Below are 27,440 nucleotides of genomic sequence, written 5' to 3' on the forward strand. Positions count from 1 at the left end.
CTGGATTTAATTTCCTTCAATTTCGCTGTCACTACAATTTTTTTTCTCATAGGTTCCTGCGATTTATGGGGTGGACACCAGAATGCTGACTAAAATAATTCGGGATAAGGTATGATCATCATCTTTAGCCAAATCTGTGTTTCTGCACATGTTTTTTTTTCCTGCATGTCTGAAGGATCCATTAATATGTAAAGGAACCAATATAGCCAGCTTTTGCTACTTGGGTGTCTGTTATTTTCTTTACTATTTCTGATGTAATTTTCAAGGCTTAATACTTGATTGGTATGTTTGTAACTGAATGGACTTGAGATTAATTTACCTTGCAGTTTATTGAGTGCCCTCTGTGTGTTCATTATACCAACAAGTCAGGGCACTTATAATTCAGCTCATGTGACAAGACTTAAGTAAAACAAGTGAAAAAGGTAAGTAAGTGCCTAACAATTGTCCCTAAGTTGAACGCCTACGTGTTGCAGAATGCAAACCAGAAATGCGCTGTATTGGTGCTGTCACTTGTTTCCTGGTCTTGGAAGAGTTATCTGTGAAATTAGTGAGTTATGCTTCATGAAGGGGCCAAATGAGCCCTTATGTGTTATCTCCATTATATGGTCCTTCTTGAGACTATCAGTGACCGAGGTGATAAAAGGAAAGGTTACCTTTTGCTTTCATATCTGATTGCTGCAACATCTGACCCCATCCTCTGAGACTATCTCATCACCATCTGTTTACTTCTTCTTGCTATGGAGCTTGAAATTATTATTTTTTACACGAGAACTTCATATCCCAAATCAGAAAGCAATTTGACCTCACTAATGTTACCTACATTCCTTAAATTCAAGTAAAGTTTTTCATCAAATATTACATAAAAAAGAGAAAAAGAGAAATGATACAATTTGAAAGTAAATTTGTGAAAAAGATTTCTCAAGATCATCTGTCATAGAATCCTTGTCAGAATATATATTGACATAGGCTGTCTGTAAACAGAACGAAAAATCAGCTTTGGAAATAAGAACATGGTGACATACCCATGACCAGAAGGAAGAAAGTGACAGTTTATGCAATCATTCTATTCCACCTCTGATTTTATTTATTTATTTATTTATTTTTTGCAGTTTATGGCTGGGGCTGGGTTTGAACCCGCCACCTCTGGCATATGGGGCAGGCGCCCTACTACTTTGAGCCACAGCACCGCCCCACCTCTGATTTTATTTCCTCCACCATGATTTTCTGGGAGTAGATATTAGCAGAATTATAGACCCCAGGTCGATCCTGGTGTTTCCTTAGCCTAATGATGTGTGTAAGCAGTTAAAAATGATGTGGCTACCAAGATGGGAAAGGAATAAAATTGGGAAAATCTTTTCAGGCTGCAGAATTGGAGGTTGAATAAATATAGTAAGGACTAATAATTTAGAAAAACTTTTAATATTTACCCTTTATTTGACGTGTTATGTTTAAATGAACCCTCATTTCACCATAGGGAATTAGGTTTTCAAAATTTGGCTGGATAGGTGATCATGGAAAAAACATTAATATTACCTCTTAGGTGTATTGGTTCATATTAAAAATCATATTATAGCTTTCATTTCTATTAATCTTAGGTGGAAAAGTTAAATTATGTTTCATTTGGCATCTTTTACAATACACACTCTCTGGGTGATGGGCACACTTATAACTTTGACTCAAATTGTACAGAACCAATTTATGTAACTAAGACATTTGTATCCCCCCTTAATTTTCTGAAATTAAAAAGAATAAGATAAGAAAAAAATAAAAAGGAAGGAGAACTAAAACCCAAATTTTAAAATTAGGAATCTAGAAATAGAGTCAAGGGGTTATGTGACTTGGATTCTAAGGGTAATAGAGACCACCATGAAATTTGGTGGTTCGGTATGGAAGTGAAAGGTGGTTTTGGTTAGTTTTCCCAGACTCTGGTTTTAATAATAGCACGGAGATAGCCGTCGTGCCTGGATGGTGTGCAGGCTCTTTCTAATCCCACCTACTCCCACGTGACTTCTGCTCCAAGGATTAAGTTTGAAAGAGAAGTAAAGTCTTCCTTTTATTTCCTTCAATGTGATATTTTCTAGGAAAAAGGGAAGTCAGTGAACTATTTTGAACTTTTCTACCTCAATAAAGTCTTGATTATTAAATGTATCATGCCATTTCTCTAACTGGTTCCAAGTAGACTCACTAACAAATGGGTAAATCTCAAGATGCAGCTAATAAAAAGAAAACACTGCCCTGTTCAAACTCGCAAGGCTAATTAGGGAAAACTTCACAAAGGTTGAACATTCTTTAAAGTTCAGGTCCTTATGGACACTGGGACACTAACATGTCTAAAGTGGTGAATATTTTCATTGCAACTTCTAAAAGTTTGCAGTTCATCCTTTTTGTGAATTAATTTTACTATCACAATGTATAATACTACATTCTCATTCTATTTACTTTTTTGTTATTTTTAGATTTCTTTCTTTTTTTTTTTTTAGAGACAGAGTCTCACTTTGTCACCCTCGGTAGAGTGCTGTGGCATCATAGCTCACAGCAACCTCCAGCTCTTGGGCTTAGGCGATTCTCTTGCCTCAGCCTCCCATGTAGCTGGAACTACAGGCGCCTGCCACAAGGCCTGGCTATTTTTGTTGTTGTTGTTGTTTTTGCAGTTGACTGGGGCCAGGTTCAAACCGTCCACCCTCAGAATAGGGGCTGGCACCCTACTCACTGAGCCACAGGCACTGCCCTATTTTTAGATTTCTTATTTCCTTCTCAATATGTGATTTGTTTTAAGCACTCTTTCATAAAATGTCTTCAGGCCGTATGCACCAAAGTGTATAGAGATACACTAAATACTGGAATCTGCATCAGCCTGGAGCTTGGAGACCCAAATTCTGCTGCCTTTTGCACTAGGCAACAGTTTTACCCTAAAAGAACTAATTGTTTTTCCCACAGAGTTTCTCAAAACGTATGTGCAAATTACTTGATCTTTCTAGTGTGAGAAGATGAAGGTCTTCTGCTGATGGTTATGAGTACTAATAAAGACATCTAAATCTTAGAACAGCTGTTTAAGGTCCCTGTGAGCTTATCCTGTCAGCACCTTCGTCGGTGCTTCCTTTTAACTGTTAATTTTTTTTTAATTTGATAGGGTACCATGCTTGGGAAAATTGAATTTGAAGGTCAGCCTGTGGATTTTTTGGATCCAAATAAACAGAATTTGATTGCTGAGGTTTCAACCAAGGTGAGAGCTCTTCCTTCATATTTTGTAGTTTTATTCTATTCCCTGTAGACCTATATTTCTTATTATATCAAAATCTTCATTTAGGTAGAGTTCATCTTCCAGAAGGACTAGTGTTGAGGGAAAAGGGGAGTCTCGTAGCAGCTAAATATATGTTACAAAATCAGCTCATTTAAAGTTAGTTATTTTTACTTGCAGGCTTACATGGGAAACTTAATGTCCTGATTTAGACACTTTTTTACATTATTTTAGCTCCTCCCACCCCAGTTCTTGTCCCTCAGTCTACAATTTTCACAATGTCAAATAAAGGGAACACGGAACTGTCAGAGACAAGCACAGTGATGCTGGAAGTCAGAGCTGGTAGCCTGCGGAGAGTCAGGAGGACGCCATAGAAATCAGACACCGTTTATCAGAGCCTGGGGTCATTTTGTAAAGGGAATAAATATTTCTTTGTACACTAAATATTTATTATATTATGGCTTAGTTCAAAGATTAATGTTCATAATGACGACTGAGTCACCTTAAAGTGAAATGTTTGGTATACACTATTTATAAAAAGGTATGGAATGCATTTTTGGAAGATGTCCATTGGTTTTGATTGGGTATCTGTTAAGGTAGGTGTGAGTGAGTCCCTTAAGCTACCGTCTCTGTCCTTGGAGAGCACAGAGCCTAGTGGAGTAAGCAAGCCAGTAAATCAGCATGCACAAAACCCTGCATTAATGCCGTCTGTGGAGCGTGCACTGGGGGCTGCACGGGCATGTGTGGGGCAGCATGGAGATGTGATAGGTGCATCAGAGAAGCCTCTGCAGGAGAGCTACTCTTGCTCTGGGACGCAGTGAGCAGGCCGCCATGGTTAAGCAGATGGAGAACAAGGAGAACTGTGTTTCAGGCCCAAGGGATGGCACATGCTGGGAGGCCATAGAGGTGTAAAACAACATGGTGTGTTTGAAGAGTCATGTGTAGTTTGGTACAGCTGAATCGAAGGCTTCACACATAGCGGTTCACACATTTGGCCAAAGATCAGTGGCGATGGGCTAGGACTAGCTCCAGGGGTTTTTGTACCCATGGCTAATTAGCAATCCCAGAAACTACTGGGAACTCATTCAGCATCATTTGGGAGCACTAATTATAACTGAATAAAAGAGCAAGTAACTAGAAGGTTACTGTGGCTCATCAGGACAAACTCATGAAAGCCTCAACCGAGCAGCAATAGCTAAACAAGACAGCAAGCAAAGTGGATTGGAGAACTGGGGAAGGAGAGCTGGGTATGACTGGGTGAAAGGCCACCCTGTTTTCTCACCTAGGGGTTTAACTAATTTGGATGTTTGAGCTATCTATGTGATTTTTGCTATGGAATTTTTTAAAGAAAAGTGTTTAGTGCATTTTGAAATTTAAAGGGGAGATTACTACTTTCTGCTTTTACTCCCTAGAACAAGAGATAAAATGGGGTTTTCCTTTCCCAGGACTATGTATTTGGTTATCATTGTGCTTTAAATGTGGAGAATTCATACCAAGGAAACCTATGTTGAGCCACTCCTGTTTTCACTATAGGAAAGATGGCTAGAAACTTCTCCGCCATCACCAGTGGGGCAACAAAACAAGTAGAAAGTGAATGGTATTTCTCCAAAACTGAATGAAGTTCTTGGAAAAATGGATTATAAGAAGTGCTTGTGCACACAAAACTTGATTTTAAATGCATTCTCTTACCACATCATTCCTAGATATAACAAACATTCAGTTTCTGGCCTAAAATAGCTCATGATTATCACAGTCCATTCAAAGTGGATGCTCTGGTTATTATTAAGGAAAATGATAATAGCCAATCTTTTGAATATTCAGTTAAGTCTCACAAAAACTCCATTTCACAGCTGGGGAAACTGAGGGTTACCAAATAAGTTTATTCAAAATCAGATGTAACTTGTCCAAGGTTTGCCTCAATTTGAATTCAAGTGACTTGAGAATCTCTGTGGCTAACCTACTACTGTTTTGCTTTTCACTTAGGCAATGGTTCGACTAAAAAGCTTCTAAAAAGGGCCATTTTTAAATGACTTCTGAAGATTCCTAAGATGCCCTGTGAAAGTGTTTCCTTCTTGACCCCCGGCTGGCAGGGTCTGAACATGTTTGCCTATGTGCTCCTCTGCTGGGATCCTCCCTCTCTCTCTTCCCTTTTTTCCTGGAGAAGTCAGTTTCGAGGGTCAGTTCATTGTTTCTCTGTGCAGCCTTCCCTGACATAATGCTGCCTTTGGATTCCATGATATTTAATAAATAACTTTATAACTAATTATAACAAGGATCAAGTTAAATTTAACTCCTTGGAAGGACCATCTCTTTCACTTATCTGTGGTTAGCTCTTTGAGAGGAGAGGTTTACTTACCTGAATTCCCAGTACTGTCTATGCTACCTTTCACATAGTACATGTTCAATAAATATTGAATGAATAAAAGAAGGAACAAACTCAGTAAACAGAAGCCAGATTTGGTACTAAAGGTTCTTCTTTCCTCTTCAAATCCTTTAGTCAGTGTTTCTGATGGTTCTATTATCTCCATTATTAATATAAGAAAATTATCATTATTACTAATAATGTATGATTTTATTAATAAAAATAATAATAGACAATATGTATTGAATATTTCTTATGTGCCAAAGATTCTTCTAAATACTTTCTGCTGATTAACTTATTTGATTCTCAGAGTAATTCTACACTGATTATACCAATGAAGGAATCAAGATATAGATATTCAATACCTTTTTCAGTGTGAACAGGTATAGGATTTATAACTAGGGAGGCTTGATGTAGTGTCTACCTTTTAAACACCTCATGCTCTTTCCAATATATTAGAAATAATAATTATTAGTAGCTATAGACATATTAACCTGTAATAATACTCAAATAAGTTTATACTGTTGCATTCCATCTAGCTTTTAATTCGTAAAGTGAAAATTCATGAATTCCCCAAAAGAAACTATAAAAATATATGATGAGATTACTAATGAGTGAATGCACTGGAAAACTGACTCTGGTTGAGTGGAATATTGTACCCTCTACTGGGACAAAACCTTTCACTGAGAGTCCTTGGAGAAGATGTTCCCCCAGCCTTCCTCATAACTTCTCATCTAGGGTATGATTCATGTAATCATACAGCACTAATCAAAGTGAATATGGAAAACAACATTTTGTGAGGAAGAGTTCCAGTGTGAGAGCTCCTTTTAAAGGCATTTTTAAAAAAGAGTCATGAAAAAAGCAAAATAGCCTAATCAGTAGCATGAGAAAACACATGTCGATGTGATCTGCTGTTCTGGCTGCTGCCACATGGAAACAGGAGACAAACACTTTGAGTCCTTTCGCGATGTTGAACAAGGATGTGAATGCACAGCCTTAAAGCATGAACACTGTGATATTAAAGAAAGCGATATGTGATTATACATTTGTAATGTGATCTTGGCACATGGAGTATTTATTTCTAATTGTTAGCTTTAAAATTTGTTCATTCAAATGACATTGTACTAGTTTTCCTTTGCTTTTTACCTATTTACCTGTGAGGTGATTCAGTTGGAGACTCACATGATAGAGGGCCATTTTCCTCTTTACAATGATACAATGTTAGAATTGCGAATTCTTTGGCTGGTTTAGTCTTGCATTTTCCAAATGTGAGGAACACCAGCCAGGACAAATTCATGTTAAAAAAATTCAGGGGTCAAACAAGGTTGAAAAACATAATGCCCTCCTGTCTTAGGGAGTCTGAAGGCAAATACACACGTTCAAGTATTGGCGAGGTCTTGCTTTATTTCAGTTATTATGTATGGACAGTATTTAATGTGTTTGTGTAGAGACCAGAAAAAATGAACATTTCTGTGTTTTTATGTATATCACATCAAGGGAGAGACTGAAGTAGTGAAAGTTGTCTCTGTTTCTTAATGTAAGTGTAATTAAATAATTTCATTATAGCTTTGATAAAATGTGTATTTTTATCGGGGCATTATATATGTCTTGTGTGTTTTGTTTGGCTATATGCCTTGGAAATGTTGATAACTTAATTCATTGGCTTGTAATTGCAATTTTATGTAGTTACAACTAGATGGTAATATTGCTTTATTTTAATAGCAGAACCCTATACTTTTTCAAACCATCTGATGAGAGAGATTACCTGTAGCATTCATGAATCAGTTTGACAATAATTCCCTCAGATCATGGAAGAACTGAAGGATTTTTTTCTTCAGAATAGTCAGTAGGAGAAAAAAATGATACATGTTCGATATTTTTTTCCTCAAATAGTCTAAGGACTTTGATTGTACATTCTATATAGACTTTTTGGAGAGGTAGATGTTTCAGTTAAAGTAAAATGTTTTTAGAATATTCAGATCTCACCTTTCATCTAAAATCTTTGGCAAATATGAAACCATCCTAAGTTCAGAATGTACTAGCTAACTCTTGAAGCAGGAACCAGTGTGGGCGTCCAGCCTTCCAGGCTCTCTCTCTCTATTTCTATTAATTCTCCTTTTATAAATTTGGAGAACTGCTTCTTGGGTAAGTGCCTGTGAAAATGGATCTGCCTCCAAGCAGTGCTTCAGACGTGGATAATGATTATGATATGCTTTGGGATCCATTTATGAAATCTACCATTTAAATGAAAACAATTGCACAGCAGCTTAAGGAGACTAGTGGTCTATACCTTCTTAGCAATTCCTGTGAGTTTCATACTGATTTTATCCATTAGGGCCCATTTCATAAGTCTAATGTACAGTAATTCAGCTTTACCCCCTCCAATCTTTACTGCAAGTTGAGGATCAAGTGGTATTTAAAGCATGATGTATTACCACATCTGTCTAGTGCTGAATCAGGCAATAATCCTTGAAAATTCCATTGCTACTGGTTGTTAACGAGGCAAAACTTGGGAAAGATGGTTGTTAACTATGGAAGCAAACAATTTCTTAGGGATCATTGTTATTGCTGTAATCAACAGTTTATATAAAACGGAGAGATGCTTTTTCTTCTCATAAAAAAGATACAGTCTGTGGCACTTGTGGGTCTGTCTCAAAAATTGATTTTTTAAGTGTTAGTCACTCCCTGGTAGTTAAAAATCAGTCTGTTACCAATCTTTGTGCAAAGCCTCCTCATGTGTGTTTATGAGGTCGGGCTGTTGCACATAGCTAGGGCTTTCCTCTCATTCTCTGTTTTTTTTAAATGGCAGGATGTCAAGGTGTATGGCAAAGGGAACCCTACGAAAGTGGTGGCTGTAGACTGTGGGATAAAAAACAATGTAATCCGCCTACTGGTAAAGGTAAGTGCTTTGAAGGCGAGGGTTCGTAACATAGATTGTCAGTATTCAGCCAATTTCCTCTGTCACAGAGATAGCTTGTGTGTTTTCTCAGAATGTCAGGGGGCTGTATTCTCCTTGTACCTTTTTATCTACAAAACAGCACACTTATCCCTATTCAAATTAGAGATATGGATTGCTATGTTTAAAAAAAACCCTCAAGGGCCACTGAAACACTAAAGAAAATGACAACTCTTCTTATCACTTACTGGGTAACACTCTGAGATGTGCCACATTCACTTTCTTTGGAATTTAGGGATGACCAAAGAGCTAGAGTCAGTCCGATAGCTTCTACATGTGTTATGTACCACATGTTTACAGGAGGCATGCCCTGACGTAGGACAAAATTTCACAGTGCTTTATGTCAACTCATAGACAATCAATGAAAATCAAACCATAAAAATCCGTAAGGAGAATTTAAACATTTAAATTTAACAATGTCTTCTTGAATATTATTTTGTTAGGATCTCTCCTTTCCCAATCTCTCTCTCTCTTTCTCACACACACATTTGGATAACACCAAATTTAATCTCTTTGTCTAAGACTATTAGCAATACTGAATCACGATATCAAATTTTTGTCTATTTTAATATTTTTTTCTTGCCCATTTTATTAACAAAACTTTGCATGGACTCTTCAGTAGCAGATGCCGTGGATAGCCTGTTTTACCACTTTAATTCATGCCGCCCATCTTCCAATTGCAAGCCTAAGGTCTCTTTGCATAAGGTCTTTCTTTGGTTGGTTGGAACCTCCTGGTAGGCAGGAAATGCTATAGAATTAATGATCACTGAAGTAACCCCAACCCAAAGACCAGAAAGAGTAAGTGTATAAATATCTTAGCTCCTTTGCCCACGGATATATTACCTCTAAGGTAAATATTCCATCAGAGTTCTTCAGTGGGCGTAAGTTCCAGTTTTCCACAATGGTAACTACATAATAAAGAATAGTTTGTTGGAGTCTCTCATGATATTCTATTAATATTTCTTGGAAACACCTTCCAAAGAAGCTTTTTTCCTCTCAAGTCCTGTCTCAGAAAGTGCTTCTAGGGAAACTCTCAAAGACAACTTCATATATACTTTTATGTAGAAAAGTTCTCATATTATATTACAGATAATACAAGAAAACCCAAGAAAGTAGCCTGATACATTTGATTAAACAAGAAAAGGAAAAACTGATAACATTGAGAAGTGGACTAACATCAGTTATGCAGAAGATGAATTTGTCTTTTTTTGCAACTCTCTGTCCCACAGCTAGTGAAGTTAACTGTGAGTCCTGTGACGGACCCTGAAACCTCTCCTGAAGTGCAGGAGAGAATATTATCTAGTTTTTCAACATCAAAATGTTAATAGTGTTTTTCTTCTTCACTTGCTATTGACCATTTGCTTCATTTACATCCCATAAATTACAATGAGTTACCTGAGCAATGTTTGCTCAGCATTCTTTATTTATTTGAATTATACCTTATATTTTCCTTTTCTTTAAGGTTGGTTAGTTAGTCAAGAGAAAGTCCAGTAAAATTACACTTTGACAAAGGCAAATGTGATGAATTTGTCCTTCTTGTGTTTCTTTTCCAGAGAGGAGCTGAAGTGCATTTAGTTCCCTGGAATCACGATTTCACCAAGATGGAGTATGATGGGCTTGTGATCGCTGGAGGACCCGGGAATCCAGCTCTTGCAGAGCCACTGATTCAGAATGTCAAGAAGGTGCGATGAACCCGTGTATCTGTGTGTGAGGTGGGAGGCAATCTCACCTTCTACTTGTTCTGCTCTGAAATCTGAAAGGGCTATAACACATTTCACTAATGCGGTATTCGTCATTACTTATATATGTGACCTTTGAGGAAACATTAATACACATGTCCGTATGGAGACCAAGGAGGAGCGAACACCAGAGGCCACAGAGATTTTCTTTAGGCCAACCTTGGGCTTGCATTCTTGAGTTAATAGACGGAAGTCCAATCTCCAAATGGATCTTTCCTTACAATTTTGAAATAACGACTTGTGTTTCTCATCATGACTGTGGGGCCTATGAGACTTTTAAATCTTTAAGGACATATTAAATTAGATTTGGTTTAGTCTGAATGTTACATACATCTTATTGAATTCTAATGCCACAAATTTGTCAATTATGTTCTTATTTACATTTTGTTTTAATTCATTTAATTTTAATGTTCTTCTCTTTAAAGAATACTTTAGTTAAGTAATTAATTTAAGTTAATTAAGAAAAAAAGAAGGACTCATCATTTTTACTCCTTCAGAGCAACACTTCCTATTTGTGTACTATTTGTTCATAAAATTTTCTCCCTGGTTTAGATTTTGGAGAGTGATCGTAAGGAGCCATTGTTTGGAATCAGTACAGGAAATTTAATAACAGGATTGGCTGCTGGTGCCAAATCCTACAAGATGCCCATGGCCAACAGGTGAGGCAGTTACGCTTTTGTTTACAGTAATTTAATAACTCAACACGATAGACTTAGAGAATTTACCTGCCATTTCTTCAGAATGAATAGATAACCATTCTCTTAACTGGTTCATGGTTGTTTTACTACCTGATACCACTTTTATTGTATTTTTTGAAAGACAGCCTTCTCTAACAATAACTTTTCTGTAGTTTAAAGTTATTTTTCTTTCCTTATAAACTGAGGTTATAATACTTAATCAAATGGTATTCCAAGGCAAACTGTTCTGATTTTAAGCTTGATTTCAGACCATTGTAACATTATGAAAAGCTAGTGTGACTTAAGAACTGAGAAATCGTCAGATCTTTTTATTTTCACTTTATTTTTAAATCTCAAACGATGTCAATTTATTTACTAATCATGCTTTCTCTCATGGCCCACCCTCCACATAAAATATATTTCAGAAAGATTTGGGTCTGAGCAATCATCTCTTTACTATCTCTCAATAACTTTCCTCTGGCTTTCAAATTACTGTAGGTCCCATTAAAATAAGTTGCTTATATTTGTCTGTTTCTGTTAAGCTAGTGAGCAACTTTTATTATTAGGAGTGCTGTGCCTCCTTTGCTAAAACTGATTATAGATGTTTCATAGACCTGATATTTAATACACAAAAGAGCTTCTTGAATTTGTTTTTGTTGCTAAAATTATTGGGATTAACAATCAGTGACTTTTCTCACAGAGTGATTTTCACTAAGCAATTGAAACTTTTCAATTTTTATAGCCTTTTCTTGTTCACTACTTTACAAACTAATGCATTTATGTTCTTGTCTTCACTTTTCCTTTACCCTATTCTTTCTCTCCTTTTTCTCTCCAGAGGCCAGAACCAGCCTGTTTTGAATATCACAAATAGACAGGCCTTCATTACTGCTCAGAATCACGGCTATGCTCTGGACAGTGCCCTCCCTGCTGGCTGGAAACCACTTTTCATGAATGTCAATGATCAAACAAATGAGGTAAGTGCTGTCAACAAACCAGTTCAGCTGGTGATAGAGGTGCAGGACATTTTGCTAAATTGATACTTAATAATTGTCCATACTTATGAGGTGCACATGATATTTTGATGCACACATGAAATTAATAACAATCAAATCAGGGTAGTTAAGATATCCATCACCTCAAACATTTATCATTTCTTTGTGTTAGGAACATTTCAAATCTTCTTTCCTAGCCACTTTTGAAATATACAATAAATTATTATCACTTATAGTCATCCAGGGCTTTTAATACACTGTGATACAAATTGCTTTTCTCTTGTTTATGTGGGATAATTTTAAGAGGGAATGTTGAGGAACGGTTACACATTACATCTCATAGACCTCTGCTTTTAAAAAGTCATTTCTCTCTATCTTAATTTCTCCTCAGTTGAGCCTTTAGATCCACTCTTGGAATCTTTAATCAACAATTTTGTTAAATATTTGCTGTCAGTGGGCCAGTGGTCCAAATTTATTTTGGCCCAATCTAGGTAGATCTCTGGGACTCACTTGGGACTAGAGTAGTCCTTAGAAAGACCCTTGGAGAAGTAATTTAAAAGTTGAAGATAATATAAGGATTTGAGTTCATACTGAATAGAGCCCAGAGAGTCCCAAAGGCTATAGACTAAATCTGTTGTTTTTATTTAAGGAAAGCATATGTGGTTGAGTTTTCATTGGCCCATTTTCTTTTCTTACTGACATCGTTAGATATGTATGCCCTTAAGCTCTCCAATCATGTTAATGGTACTATTACTCTAGTTTTAGAAATTTTATTAAGGATTTAACTCAGTTTTTTCTTTGAATTTTATAGTCCACTGAATTATACATAGCCAACTTGATATTCGCTGCTACAGAAGGAATTCTTCCTGTTTCTTATTCCTTTAGGGAATTATGCATGAGAGCAAACCCTTCTTTGCTGTGCAGTTCCACCCAGAGGTCAGCCCAGGGCCGACAGACACTGAGGTATGTCAGAAAGAAGAGGCCTCTTATAGACATAAAAATAATTAGAAATGTGTTTATGTGAAAATTCAAGAAACCAAAATAATCACCCCAGATGATCTTGGTATATAGAACATTCTCAAGAAAAGTGCTTTGGTAATATATATTTTGTATTAAAATTTCCCCATAAATATCACAGAGGACATATTTTTTTATCTTTTTTTAAAATTTAAAGTGGGAAAGCTCTTAGGAAACCAGAAGTGATGCTATTTTTATTTAAACCCATTATCATTCTAATATATTTAGTTCTGAAATTTACAATTGTTGTACTATGCAAATGAATTCCCTCTTGCTCTTTCTCCTTCTCATAACTGAAATGAAAATTTAATCCCCCATCTGTGACTTCACAGAAATCCCTATGGCAACTGATTATGTAGCCACTAAGGAAAAATAAACAGCAGCAGGAAAGCGAGGGGCAGGGGTGTGGGGAGGAGAGAGGTCACGCATGCACATGCCTCATGTTGCGTGACCAGGGATGCGAATGAACAGCAGCTTTGCCGTGGGTGTAAACTCACTCCTGTAATTATTAAGTCAAGAAACAGACTATACAATATGGGATGGTGTGTGTAGTGAAATTCTTTATTCAGGGTTTAGATTTTATACTTTTCTAGTCACATATACACTTAATCTATCATCTGTTAGTTCCATCATTATCTTATTTTACCTATCTGAAATTAACTTGAAAGAAAATATTTTGTTATCATATCAATACAATCACTTTTGTAGTAAACATCTTCTTCTAAACACTGACTAATTTCTGGGCAGGTATCTAAATAAAGATCACAAAGAAGAAAGTAGCCACAGGGGAACAGAGTTAATGGAAGAATATCTTCAAGTGTTCACTCAGTTTACTCAGTATGAAGTAACGACTGTGTCTTTCTCTCAGGGCAGAGCACCTATAGACCTCTGACAATATGTTGTTAACATACGTCAACCCTCTGGCCTGTATCTCTGAGGAAGGGTGGCATGCCCTTTGATTTTAGGCTTCACTGGGTGCACAGCTTCAGAGAATGGGCTTGTGGAATTTTTAACTCCAGGGAAGCCAACTCTGTGTGTGTCCCAGGGGGGCCCAGGTCCCTTAAGCCTCTGGAGAAAAAGGAAGCCATTTTAAACTCACACTGAGTTCACTTTGTGTGCTTGATGTAGAATATCTTTATTTCTAAATATTATCCTACACCTCAGATTCAGATGGCTTAAGAAAAGAACCATAAGAAATGCTTAGAGGAGTTTTGAGTTTAATCTAAGCATTTTTACTTTTTGTGTGAGTTCTCCATTCAGTGTTTGAGCACGAGAGTGCCTGGTGGCATCCAGAAAGCCACCTGCAAGTCTGGTGTCGTTCTTCCCCCTCCACATTCAGGGGTCCCTGGTAGTAAATATGCCTTGTCAGAAGATACTCTCAGGAAGGAAATTGAGGTCAAATGAGGAGGGGAATGAGAGCTTTCCTTCTGTATGCTTTGCTCTCCCATCCCTGAATTGCATTTTTAGGTATTTGTATTTTGTTCCTGTTTTAACATTATTAGGAGATATTAGTTCTTAATAGCCAAACGCAGTATAACATGGAAGCTCACACTGAAACTCACAAATAAAATTTAGTTATGTGTATCATCACATACATGCTAAGTATTTTTTAAATTTAAAATTTAAATTGGCATATATTAGTACTTCAGTAAGATAAGTGATAATATTCACTTGTCGTGTAATTCAATGTTTTTTTTCTTCCTGCCAACTATTTGCAAAATGAAAATCCTTTGTTGAAATTTGTCATGTCTAGTGAAATGATAGAGAGTAAATTCTTGGTAAAATTTAAGAATAATCTTTAGAGATTTCTTTAGAGCTAGTAGAAATGCAGTATTGCTAATTCTAGGATGCATAAGTGGTACAACTTCTATTTTTTTGCCCAGTTAGATTTGCTTTACTGGAAGAAAATGATATACAATTAAGGAGCTGAAACTGGACATTCTTAGAAGGCATCTGAAATTTTTACTGTTAAAAGCTTTTTAATAGGACTTCAAGTGAATAGTTAGAAGTTTTTATTTGATCTGATTCTCATAGTAGTAAATATTTAGTTACTGGAAAATTAACAAAAAATTTCATAGAAAAACCTATAATAAAATATTCATTACTTATCCAAAGTTCAAATTTAACTGGGCCTCCTGTATTTTATCAGCATCCTTATGAGTTTTGAAGCTTCTAACTAGTTGTTCATATTTTTTCCTAGTACCTGTTTGATTCCTTTTTCTCACTGATAAAGAAGGGAAAAGGTACCACCATTACATCGGTTCTACCCAAGCCAGCCCTGGTTGCATCTCGAGTCGAGGTCAGTACATATGGGCTTGTTTTTAGCATTTTGGATTCATCATGTGATGAATTTTTAAAAAGTACAAGAAATTGTAAAGGTATGTAAGATGATTAGTAACATTGTAATCCACTGTTACTTTGCAACCAATCATTTATATATATATTTGTTCTTGATGATATTCATTGGAATTTTCATATTTTGATTTAAAATAATATCTTTTAATGTTTACTTCTTCTAGAATGTTTATAATAACATAACTTAATAAAGAATAGAGTTTAGTTTAGAATTTGGTATTTCCCTTTACCCCCAAACTCATAGCTCTATGTAAGCTTGACATATAGTACAGACTACAAAATCATTATAGGTGATAGAATACTTTTTGTTTCCACTTGAATAAGCATTATTCAGCATCATGAACGGAACAATATTATTTAACCTCCAGAAAGCAAATGGATAAATATTAATATAGCATATGATTTAAATCTTCATTCACTTACATACGTTAATGTGATGAAGTTTCTACCCATTTCCTTTATGGTTCAATTACACACACATGCCCCATTATTATATAGAATTTAGAAGGATACATGTATATTTAAAAATATACATGCAAATATGCATAGATATGTATTTTACATACATATATAAGAATATGTAGATTTTTTAGTTATTTATATAGGTAAATGTAAATATTTTCCAACATTTTTTAAAGTTTAGAAAACTTCATAAACTGTGGAAATTGCACTGAAATTAGAGATGTTTAAATTGTTACTCTTCTCCCTCATATGTTATGTATTTTTCAAAACATTATATCTTAAGTCGCCACACAAACTCAGACACTATAGTTTTCTTCTCCACTCTTGAAAGTGCCTTCTGTTCACCATTTTAGTAATAAAAGCAGTGTCTTTTTTTCCTTATTGGTTATAGGTTTCTAAAGTCCTTATTCTCGGATCAGGAGGCCTGTCCATTGGTCAGGCAGGTGAATTTGATTACTCTGGATCTCAAGCTGTAAAAGCCATGAAGGTGAGAGAGTATGATCTTTGCTAAAATTAATATAGTTCCTTTAATGAGCCTAATTAGTATTTTGTAATTTAGATTTATGACACTACCTCTCTTCAAAGTCACTGTAATTATTCCCTTTAACTATTCCTTACACATCTTGTATTAAAGAAAGCTTGATCACAAACATGATTTTCAGCTTTCTCAAGTATGCACACTTGCATATTAGGGAGGTTAGGTGGGTCTCCAAAATTATTTAAGTTATTGTTTATATGAAAACATATAAAACCACATTAATTGCTGCTGCTTACTGCTTTTGAGGCAGTGAGCTTTTCAAATATACTCGCAAGATGGCATTTGGGAGTCCTTGGTGCTTTAGAGTACCGTAATGCACTGCAGGTAGCTTCAGGCATCTCTGCAGTTGAAATGGAAAGCTCCAGGTGGGGGAGTAAGGGCAACGAGTTATTTTGTTCGAGCTTGGGAAGTTATTACCATTCCCTAGGGGACCCAATTCCCTACCAGCAACTTGGAAGACAGGATGGTTTGGCTGAATTTTCAAGTGAAAAAGAGGATTTGGTAACCAAATTGTTAAGGGCATCCTTCCTGTTTCTTCAAACCCTCTCAAGATCTTTCAACCCTTATTTCAGTAAAATAAACCTTCAGAAAAAAATTCATTGTATATTTAAGGAATTTCTCTTGAAGAGCTAACTCGGCCTCTCTGTCTTTGCTGTCTTTATTTCCCTGTACGGTCCCCACCCTGGTGCCAATCAGAGGCAATGTGAGCTCTTGGGGATCTGTCCTCAGGCTTTGCAATGTGACTGGAGACCTAGGGAGGAGAGGGCGATAGGGGAAGGCAGCTGGAGATTGGGACGGCAAATGTGGAGAAGCAGTTGGCCAAACGTTTTCTTTTTTTCATTTTTCTGTATTCAAAGATTTTCACCTGACAGATGTCTAGTGAAAAGAAGTGGAACACAGTCCAATGACCTTGCTCTTCTTCCCATTTGTTTTTATTGTTTAATACTCTCCTCCACGCATGCCTGGGTGTATGGATTTACAAAATGACGCTTTGCTTTTCACAATTGTATTGTGATTCAACTTCTCATCAACAGATAATTTATCGTATTTAGAACATAATCTAACTGCGTTTACGGTTTAGAATGCATTTAACTAGTATACAGTTTTTACTGTAATTGGGAGTTTCCATCCATTGGGTAAAGTTATATATATTTTTACCTAAAGAATAGGAATATTAGGTCATATTGTAAAAGAAGCTAATAGAGATGAATATATAGACTAAGAATATAAAATTGTTACATTGTTAATTGTTATAAACAGAGAAAAATGATGCAAAATTGATTAAAATGGTTTAAAATTATTTATGACTTTTAAGTAAAGGGAAACTCATTACATGCATGTATCAGATCCTTTCCTATATACTTTAATATATAAAAAAATTATTGTTCATTGCATAACATATTCAGAAAGTACTTAAATATATTTAAGTTTGTTGGTACTGTAGGAGTAATACTTTCTATAACTTCTGTTGATGATGTTTTCTTAGATTGGACTCAATTATTTACATTCCAACCCATATCTAAATGAATTTACTTATCTATAAGCATCTTTCTAACATTTCATTAATAATAACACTCTTAAAATCTTGAGCAATGACTCATATTGAGGAAAGGGCATGGGACTTGAGTCATAACACCTCGATTGGAGTCCTAATATTGCCACTTATTAGCTATGTGACCTTTAGCAAGTCATTTAACCTTACTGAATCTCAATTTCTTCATCTAAAAGGTGGAAAATCTCCTCGTCTTGGCATAAAAATCAAATAAATTGATAGAAAGGTACATTACAAACATTAAAGCTCTATTTTAATTTAAGGTAACATGAAAAAAATTATTTTTTTCAGATCCTCCTTCAGTTATACAGGCTTAGAAGGATAATTTCTAGACTTTCATCTGAATATGTTGTTGATTTTTTAGAAGAATTTAAATTTGACATGCTAATCTATCAAATAATTAAAAGCCATTTGGCCATACTTTATAAAAGTATTTTGCTAAATATCACCCTTACCCTGGTTTATAAGACAGTTATTCTTAGTAACCTGGTAACCTATGTGAAGAATTGTTTTTTAAATCTCTCCAGATATTAGGTATGAGATAGGGCTATGAATACAATTATATTATTCATACATAAACATTCACAGGTGCATGCATATATTTAATTTTTTTGCCATATAGGTTTTTACAAATATAACCTGTATAAACAGCTGTATAATGTTCTTTATTAAAACCACCATGGCAGGCATGAAAACAGGGAAAACAGGAAATCAACAGAGGGTTCTCAGTGGGTCCAGCACAAAAGGGACATATTAGCAGGCATTCTACATGTACACTCAATATTGTTTCCTGGTAAATGGTAAAAGCAGAAGCAGCTTTTATGTTGCCTCTTGTTTCAGTTATATTTACTCATTTAAAAATTGTTGGAGTATTTCACTCTTTTAATGCTGATCAGCAGCACATGTGGACCTCTAAGCAAATTCTATAGAATTGGTCTTTGGCTTAACTTGAGATCTCCAGGGGCAAGAAATTCATGGTGGGCCTTATGAGGCAGTCAGTTATTTATTTATTTATTTATTTTCAGTCAGTTATTTTTATATAGTTTTGTTTTCAAGAATTTATACCTTCCTTTGACCAAATGCTCGCTCTTAACGTTCATTCTCTATTCCCATTACTGACCTTTACAGCTTATAGAATAACCTGAAAGCTTCAATAACTTTCATTGGAGAGCAGCCACTCTTTTCTTTCAACCATGCATTCAGATACTGGATCCTTTTGTTTCTTTCAGGAAGAAAATGTCAAAACCGTCCTGATGAACCCAAACATTGCCTCAGTCCAGACCAACGAGGTGGGCTTAAAGCAAGCAGATGTTGTCTACTTTCTTCCCATCACGCCCCAGTTCGTCACAGAGGTTATCAAGGCAGAACGGCCAGATGGGTTAATTCTCGGCATGGGTGGCCAGACAGCTCTGAATTGTGGTGAGTTCTAAGTTCAGTTGCAGAGTTCTGACCCCTGCATCTGTGTGTAAGATATTTTATTTGAACCCATCTAAAAATTGTGCCCTGTGCGTTCATAAAAACTTTCCTTTAAAGTGTGAAGAAGCAGTTAGCAGACAGCCACCTAAAAAATGTCAGATGATGAATAGTGCTAGTTTATTTGACAAACAGCAGAGAGATAAAGAAACCTTTTGATTTAATGCTCCAGAGCAAATAGGTTGCTTGGGTTTCCCTCCTCTTCCCCGGGATATTGCTTTCTCTGTTTCCATGAAAGTCCTGAAAACTATTATAAATAAAAAAATGGGAATTAGCACTGATGGTAAAAAAAAAAAGCAAACATTGATTACATGCTCTTACGTATCAGCCCTGTAGCATTATCAACCTTTCACATGTATTTTCATGATAACATAGATCATTCTCTCTACCATTCCTTCAAGCATTTACAAAGTCTACTTCTCTGTTCTCTTTAAAATGCTTCAAATATTTGGATTTAGATCATGAATGCAAATCTCTTTAGCTAGTATTACATAATTTGTATTTCAATTATAAGAGACACAGCCAAAGTTTTGATGGCAACATAGAGAAAACACAAACAATTTTTATGATTATTTTTAAACCCAGTTAGATGCCCATATCTTCGAGATTACTTAAATAATAGAATTTCATTCTAGGCATGGATTTTAGAAGGAAAAGAAATGTACTAGTTTTTTTTTTTTTTTTATTGTTGGGGATTCATTGAGGGTACAAGAAACCAGGTTACACTGATTGCATTTGTTAGTCAAGTCTCTCTTGTGAAATGTACTAAAATTTTAAGGCTCAGAGTAATACTATAATTTTTATGAATAAGGATGATAAAAATGATTTGCAGAGGTGATAATATAAGAGACAGTAGCATAAGTAACATTTTGTTAGATTGTCTCTAGAATTTTAATTTTAATTATTTTCCTTAAGCACATTTCTATTGTATACTATGGTGGCTTCCTGGATTTAATTTTAAGTTTAAAAAGTATTTGGTTCTGCTGTAGGAGTGGAACTATTCAAGAGAGGTGTGCTCAAGGAGTATGGGGTGAAAGTCCTGGGAACTTCAGTTGAATCCATTATGGCCACAGAAGATAGGCAGCTGTTCTCAGACAAACTAAATGAGATTAATGAAAAGATTGCTCCAAGTTTTGCAGTGGAAACGGTAAGAATTCTTTGTTCTGGCAAAACCAGGGCATTATTCATCTTGAGTTATGGGGAGAATTATTTGTCATGGCTAATAATAATTCTTAAATTGTTATGCTTGCATACATTTTATTCCAGAAATGTGTTAGAGACATTTCACATTAATTCAGAGACATTGTAAATGAATTGCCTCATTCAATACTGAAAAGCTAAGGAGAGGTATCAGGTTTTTTTTTTTTTTTTACGAAAAGAGAAACATAAGTGGTTGAAGTGGTTTATCAATGGTTGAAGTACTAGTGGTCCTCAGATCTTTTGAATGGAAACCAAGAACTACTGATTTTTACATTCTTCCTGGAACACCCAAACTTTTGTGTTTGTGGATTCCCACAAGCAAGATTGGATTTAAAACAATTTTGAAATGGAATAAACATTTTAGAATAAAATGTTCCAGTCAGTAAAACTCATTAGTAGCAAACCTGTGGCTTAGATATTTAAAGTGGACAGATAGCTTTGCTTTTTTGTTATTTACTTTCAACCACATCTTATGCCTATCAATAGTCTCTTTCTAATCACTAGGAAAAAAGTCAACTTGCTGTACATCTGCTATTGCCCCTGACTTTTATTCATTTTTTTTTTCTTTTTCTTTTTTTTATTGTTGGGGATTCATTGAGGATACAATAAGCCAGTTACACTGATTGCAATTGTTAGGTAAAGTCCCTCTTGCAAACATGTCTTGCCCCCATAAAGTGTGACACACACTAAGGCCCCACCCCCCTCCCTCCGTCCCTCTTTCTGCTCCCCCTCCATAACCTTAATTGTCATTAATTGTCCTCATATCAAGATTGAGTACATAGGATTCATGCTTCTCCATTCTTGTGATGCTTTACTAAGAATAATGTCTTCCACTTCCATCCAGGTTAATACGAAGGATGTAAAGTCTCCATTTTTTTTAATGGCTGAATAGTATTCCATGGTATACATATACCACAGCTTGTTAATCCATTCCTGGGTTGGTGGGCATTTAGGCTGTTTCCACATTTTGGCGATTGTAAATTGAGCTGCAATAAACAGTCTAGTACAAGTGTCCTTATGATAAAAGTATTTTTTTCCTTCTGGGTAGATGCCCAGTAATGGGATTGCAGGATCGAATGGGAGGTCTAGGTTGAGTGCTTTGAGATTTCTCCATACTTCCTTCCGGAAAGGTTGTACTAGTTTGCAGTCCCACCAGCAGTGTAAAAGTGTTCCCTTCTCTCCACATCCACGCCAGCATCTGCAGTTTTGAGATTTTGTGATGTGGGCCATTCTCACTGGGGTTAGATGATATCTCAGGGATGTTTGATTTGCATTTCTCTAATATATAGAGATGATGAACATTTTTTCATGTGTTTGTTAGCCATTCGTCTGTCGTCTTTAGAGAAAGTTCTGTTCATGTCTCTAGCCCATTGATATAAGGGAATGTTGGCTTTTTTCATGTGGATTAATTTGAGTTCTCTATAGATTCTGGTTATCAAGCTTTTGTCTGATTGAAAATATGCAAATATCCTTTCCCATTGTGTGGGTTGTCTCTTTGCTTTGGTTATTGTCTCCTTAGCTGTACAGAAGCTTTTCAGTTTAATGAAGTCCCATTTGTTTATTTTTGTTGTTGTTGCAATTGCCATGGCAGTCTTCTTCATGAAGTCTTCCCCCAGGCCAATATCTTCCAGTGTTTTTCCTATGCTTTCTTTGAGGATTTTTATTGTTTCATGCCTTAAATTTAAGTCCTTTATCCATCTTGAATCAATTTTTGTGAGTGGGGAAAGGTGTGGGTCCAGTTTCAGTCTTTTACATGTAGACATCCAATTCTCCCAACACCATTTATTGAATAGGGAGTCTTTCCCCCAAGGTAAGTTCTTGTTTGGTTTATCGAAGATTAGGTGGTTGTAAGATGTTAGTTTCATTTCTTGGTGTTCAATTTGATTCCAAGTGTCTATGTCTCTGTTTTTGTGCCAGTACCATGCTGTCTTGAGCACTATGGCTTTGTAGTACAGACTAAAATCTGGTATGCTGATGCCCCCGGCTTTATTTACTAAGAACTGCCTTAGCTATACGGGGTTTTTTCCAGTTCCATACAAAACGCAGAATCATTTTTTCCAAATCTTGAAAGTATGATGTAGGTACTTTGATAGGAATGGCATTGAATAGGTAGATTGCTTTGGGAAGTATAGACATTTTAACAATGTTGATTCTTCCCATCCATGAGCATGGTATGTTCTTCCATTTGTTAATATCCTCTGCTATTTCCTTTCTGAGGAGTTCATAGTTTTCTTTATAGAGGTCCTTCACCTCCTTCATTAGGTATATTCCTAGGTATTTCATTTTCTTTGAAATTATGGTGAAGGGAGTTGTGTCCTTAATTAGCTTCTCATCTTGACTGTTATTGGTGTATACAAAGGCTACTGACTTGTGGACATTGATTTTATATCCTGAAACATTACTGTATTTTTTGATGACTTCTAGGAGTCTTGTGGTTGAGTCTTTGGGGTTCTCTAAGTATAAGATCATGTCGTCAGCAAAGAGGGAGAGTTTGACCTCCTCTGCTCCCATTTGGATTCCCTTTATTTCCTTGTCTTGCCTAATTGTATTGGCTAGAACATCCAGCACTATGTTGAATAGTAAAGGTGACAGAGGACAACCTTGTCTGGTTCCAGTTCTAAGAGGAAAAGCTTTCAGTTTTACTCCATTCAGTAAAATATTGGTTGTGGGTTTGTCATAGATAGCTTCAATCAGTTTTAGAAATGTGCCACCTATGCCTATACTCTTCAGTGTTCTAATTAGAAAAGGATGCTGGATTTTATCAAATGCTTTTTCTGCATCTATTGAGAGGATCATGTGATCTTTATTTTTGCCTCTGTTAATATGGTGGATAACGTTTATGGACTTGTGTATGTTAAACCAGCCTTGCATCCCTGGGATGAAGCCTACTTGATCATGATGAATGACTTTTTTGATGATAAGCTGTAATCTATTGGCTAGGATTTTGTTGAGAATTTTTCCATCTATATTCATGAGTGAGATTGGTCTGAAATTCTCCTTTTTGTTTGGGTCTTTTCCTGGTTTTGGTATCAGGGTGATGTTTGCTTCATAGAATGTGTTGGGGAAGATTCCTTCTTCTTCAGTTTTTTGGAATAATTTCTGCAGTACAGGAATAAGCTCTTCCTTGAAGGTTTGATAGAATTCTGGAGTGAAGCCATCTGGACCAGGGCATTTTTTAGTTGGAAGCTTTTTTATTGTTTCTTTGATCTCAGTGCTTGAAATTGGTCTGTTCAGGAGGTCTATTTCTTCCTGGCTAAGTCTAGGGAGAGGGTGTGATTCCAAATATTGATCCATTTCCTTCACATTGTCAAATTTCTGGGCATAGAGTTTCTGGTAGCATTCAGAGATGATCTCTTTTATCTCTGTGGGATCAGTTGTTATTTCCCCTTTATCGTTTCTGATTGAGGTTACTAGAGATTTTACTTTTCTATTTCTAGTTAGTCTGGCCAATGGTTTATCTATTTTATTTATTTTTTCGAAAAACCAACTCCTTGTTTCATTAATTTTCTGAATGATTCTTTTGTTTTCAATTTCATTGATCTCTGATTTGATTTTGGATATTTCTTTTCTTCTACTGAGTTTAGTCTTAGATTGTTCTTCTTTTTCCAATTCCATAAGATCTCTTGTGAGATTGTTGATGTGCTCTCTTTCTGTTTTTCGAATGTAGGCATCTAAAGCAATGAATTTTCCTCTCAAAACTGCTTTTGCAGTATCCCACAGGTTTTGGTAGCTTGTGTCTTCATTGTTGTTATGCTCAAGGAAGTTAATGATTTCCTGTTTTATTTCTTCCTGCACCCATCTGTTATTCAACAGAAGATTGTTTAATTTCCATGCCTTTGGGTGGGGTTGAGCATTTTTGTTAGAGTTGAGTTCCACCTTTAGTGCCTTATGGTCTGAAAAGATACAAGGTAAAATTTCAATTCTTTTGATTCTGTTGATATTTGTTTTGTGTCCCAGGATATGATCAATTTTGGAGAATGTTCCATGGGGTGATGAGAAGAATGTATATTCTTTATCTTTGGGATGGAGTGTTCTATATGCGTCTATCAAGCATAGTTGTTCTAGGGTCTCATTTAAATCTCTTATATCTTTGTTTAATTTCTGTTTAGAGGATCTGTCCAGCTCTGTAAGAGGTGTGTTAAAGTCCCCTGTTATGATGGTATTATCAGATATCATATTGCTCAGACTGAGTAAGGTCTGCTTCAAGAATCTGGGAGCATTTAAATTGGGTGCATAAATATTTAGAATTGAAATGTCTTCTTGTTGTAGTTTTCCCTTGACCAATATAAAGTGACCATCTTTGTCTTTTTTGACTTTAGTTGCTTTAAATCCACATGTATCTGAAAATAAGATTGCAACTCCTCTTTTCTTCTGAATTCCATTTGCCTGAAAAATTGTCTTCCAACCCTTGACTTGGAGCTTTAATTTGTCTTTTGAAGTCAGGTGTGTTTCTTGCAGACAGCAAATGGATGGCTTGTGTTTTTTAATCCAGTCAGCCAATCTATGTCTCTTCAGTGGGGAATTCAAGCCATTAACATTTATGGAGATAATTGATAAGTGTGGTAGTATTCTATTCGTCTTATTTGGTGAGAGTCCATTGCTTAATTTTATCTTTTGCATCAGTGTGGAGGTTAGGTTCTGTCCTTTGATTTCTGAGTTCTTACTTTGCTGCTGATCCATTGTGGTGGTCAGTGTGCAGAACAGGTTGAAGTATTTCCTGTAGAGCTGGTCTTGTTGTGGCAAATTTCCTCAATGTTTGTATATCCGTAAATGATTTGATTTCTCCATCAATTTTGAAGCTTAGCTTAGCAGGGTACAGAATTCTGGGCTGAAAATTGTTCTGTTTAAGTAGATTAAAGGTAGATGACCATTGTCTTCTTGCTTGGAAAGTTTCATTAGAGAAGTCTGTGGTCACTCTGATGGATTTGCCCCTGTAGGTCAACTGGCGCTTACTCCTGGCAGCTTGCAGAATCTTTTCTTTTGTCTTGACTTTGGACAGGTTCATCACAATGTGTCTTGGAGAAGCTCGGTTAGAATTGAGGCGACCTGGGGTCCGATATCCCTCTGAAAGCAGTGTGTCAGAATCTTTGGTGATGTTTGGGAAATTTTCTTTTATAATATTCTCTAGTATGGCTTCCATTCCTCTGGGGCATTTTTCTTCCCCTTCTGGAATTCCTATAACTCGTATGTTGGAACGCTTCATAAAGTCCCATAATTCTGACAGTGAACGTTCTGCTTTCTCTCTCTTCTTTTCCGCCTCTTTTACTATCTGAGTTATCTCAAAATCTTTGTCTTCTACCTCTGAAATTCTTTCTTCTGCATGGTCTAACCTGTTGCTGATACTTTCCATTGCATCTTTAAGTTCCCTGATAGACTGTTTCATTTCCTTCAGCTCTGCTATATCCTTTTTATATTCTTCATATCGTTCATCTCTGATTTGATTCTGTTTTTGGATTTCCTTTTGGTTATTTTCCACTTTATTAGCAGTTTCCTTCATTGTTTCCATCATTTCTTTCATTGTTTTCAACATGTGTATTCTAAATTCCCCTTCTGTCATTCCTAACATTTCTGTATAGGTGGAATCCTCTGCAGTAGCTACCTCATGGTCCCTTGCCGGGGTTGTTCTGGACTGGTTCTTCATGTTGCCTGGAGTTTTCTGCTGATTCTTCCTCATGAGTGATTTCTTTTATCTGTTTCCTTGCCCTAATTTTCCTTTCTCTTCCTCTTGCTCTTTAAGTTCTTGTGCCTGTGGAAGTTGTGGGTGGGTTTAGACGGATTGAACACACGCGACCACTTGCCGGTTTTCCACTGTTTTAGTCCTCCTCTTTGGGTCCAGAAGTCTCTCGCTGACTCCCTGTATCCTCATAGGAGTGATGATAGGCAGTTCCCACCAGCCAGAGATGCCTGGAGTCCTATCTCCCCAGACTCACGGTGCCCAGATGCAAGGAAGCTGTTACTCGGCTGCCATCTTGCTCCGCCTCCCTTTTATTCATTTTTTTAATTGTTAATTATTATGGGTACAGGATAGTTTCCATTTATAGGATGTACATGATTAGATACAGGAATACTATGTGGATTAAATCACATCAGGGTAATTGGGTTATCTAGCACCTCAGGTCTCATTTTTTTTTTGTTAGGAACATTCCAGTTACACTTTTTTTTAGTTATTTTAAATATATCCCACCTTACTGTTGATTATAGTCACTTTGTTGTGCTCTCAAATATTGTTAATTCTAACTCTATTTTTGAGTATTCTCTCTTTTTTTTTCTTAGCCAAATGTCTGTCAATTTAGTTTATCTTTTCAAAAAACCCATTTTTCACTTCATTGATTTTTTTTGTTTCAATTTCATTTATTTCTGTTCTGATCTTTATTATTTATTTTCTTTTAGTAATTTTAGGTTTTGTCTTGCTCTTTTATTCTTAGTTCTTTGAAATATATTATTAGGTTGTTTATTTGAAAGTTTTCTATTTTTTTGATGCAGGCACTTATTACTATAAACTTTTTTGTTGTTGTTGCCGGGGCTGGGTTCAAACCTACCACCCTCGGTATATGGGGCCGGCGTCCTACTCACTGAGCCACAGGTGCCGCCCTAAACTTTCCTCTTATTGTTTTTGTTTTATACAATAGGTTCTGACATGTGTCTTCATTTTCATTTGTTTTGAGAAAATTTTTAATATTTTTCTTAATCTCTTCATTGACCCAGTGGTCATTCAGGAGCACAGGTACCATGTGTTTGTGTATTTTTCAATGTTCTTTTTGTTACTGAATTTTAGTTTTATTCCATTGTGGTCAGAGAAAATACTTGATTTGATTTCAATTAAAAAGAAAAGTTAACACTTCTTTGTGGCCTAACAATTTATTCTTGAGAATGATCCAT

At 36.0% G+C, this 27,440-nt stretch overlaps 1 protein-coding gene across 1 annotated transcript in view; it reads left to right on the plus strand.

Annotated features, from left to right (window-relative positions):
- Positions 1–27,440, plus strand: part of CPS1 (carbamoyl-phosphate synthase 1) — a 142,686-nt gene that overhangs the window by 35,060 nt on the left and 80,186 nt on the right. Inside the window, exons 5-15 of the mRNA XM_053598311.1 lie at positions 53–109; positions 3,131–3,223; positions 8,410–8,499; positions 10,110–10,238; positions 10,848–10,954; positions 11,808–11,946; positions 12,850–12,927; positions 15,182–15,280; positions 16,190–16,285; positions 19,118–19,307; positions 20,351–20,508. Of these exons, the coding sequence (XP_053454286.1) occupies positions 53–109; positions 3,131–3,223; positions 8,410–8,499; positions 10,110–10,238; positions 10,848–10,954; positions 11,808–11,946; positions 12,850–12,927; positions 15,182–15,280; positions 16,190–16,285; positions 19,118–19,307; positions 20,351–20,508 (1,236 nt within the window). The remainder of the gene's footprint in view (positions 1–52; positions 110–3,130; positions 3,224–8,409; positions 8,500–10,109; positions 10,239–10,847; positions 10,955–11,807; positions 11,947–12,849; positions 12,928–15,181; positions 15,281–16,189; positions 16,286–19,117; positions 19,308–20,350; positions 20,509–27,440) is intronic.

This window comes from Nycticebus coucang, chromosome 7, assembly GCF_027406575.1.
Source record: "Nycticebus coucang isolate mNycCou1 chromosome 7, mNycCou1.pri, whole genome shotgun sequence".
NCBI classification, from domain to species: domain Eukaryota; kingdom Metazoa; phylum Chordata; class Mammalia; order Primates; family Lorisidae; genus Nycticebus; species Nycticebus coucang.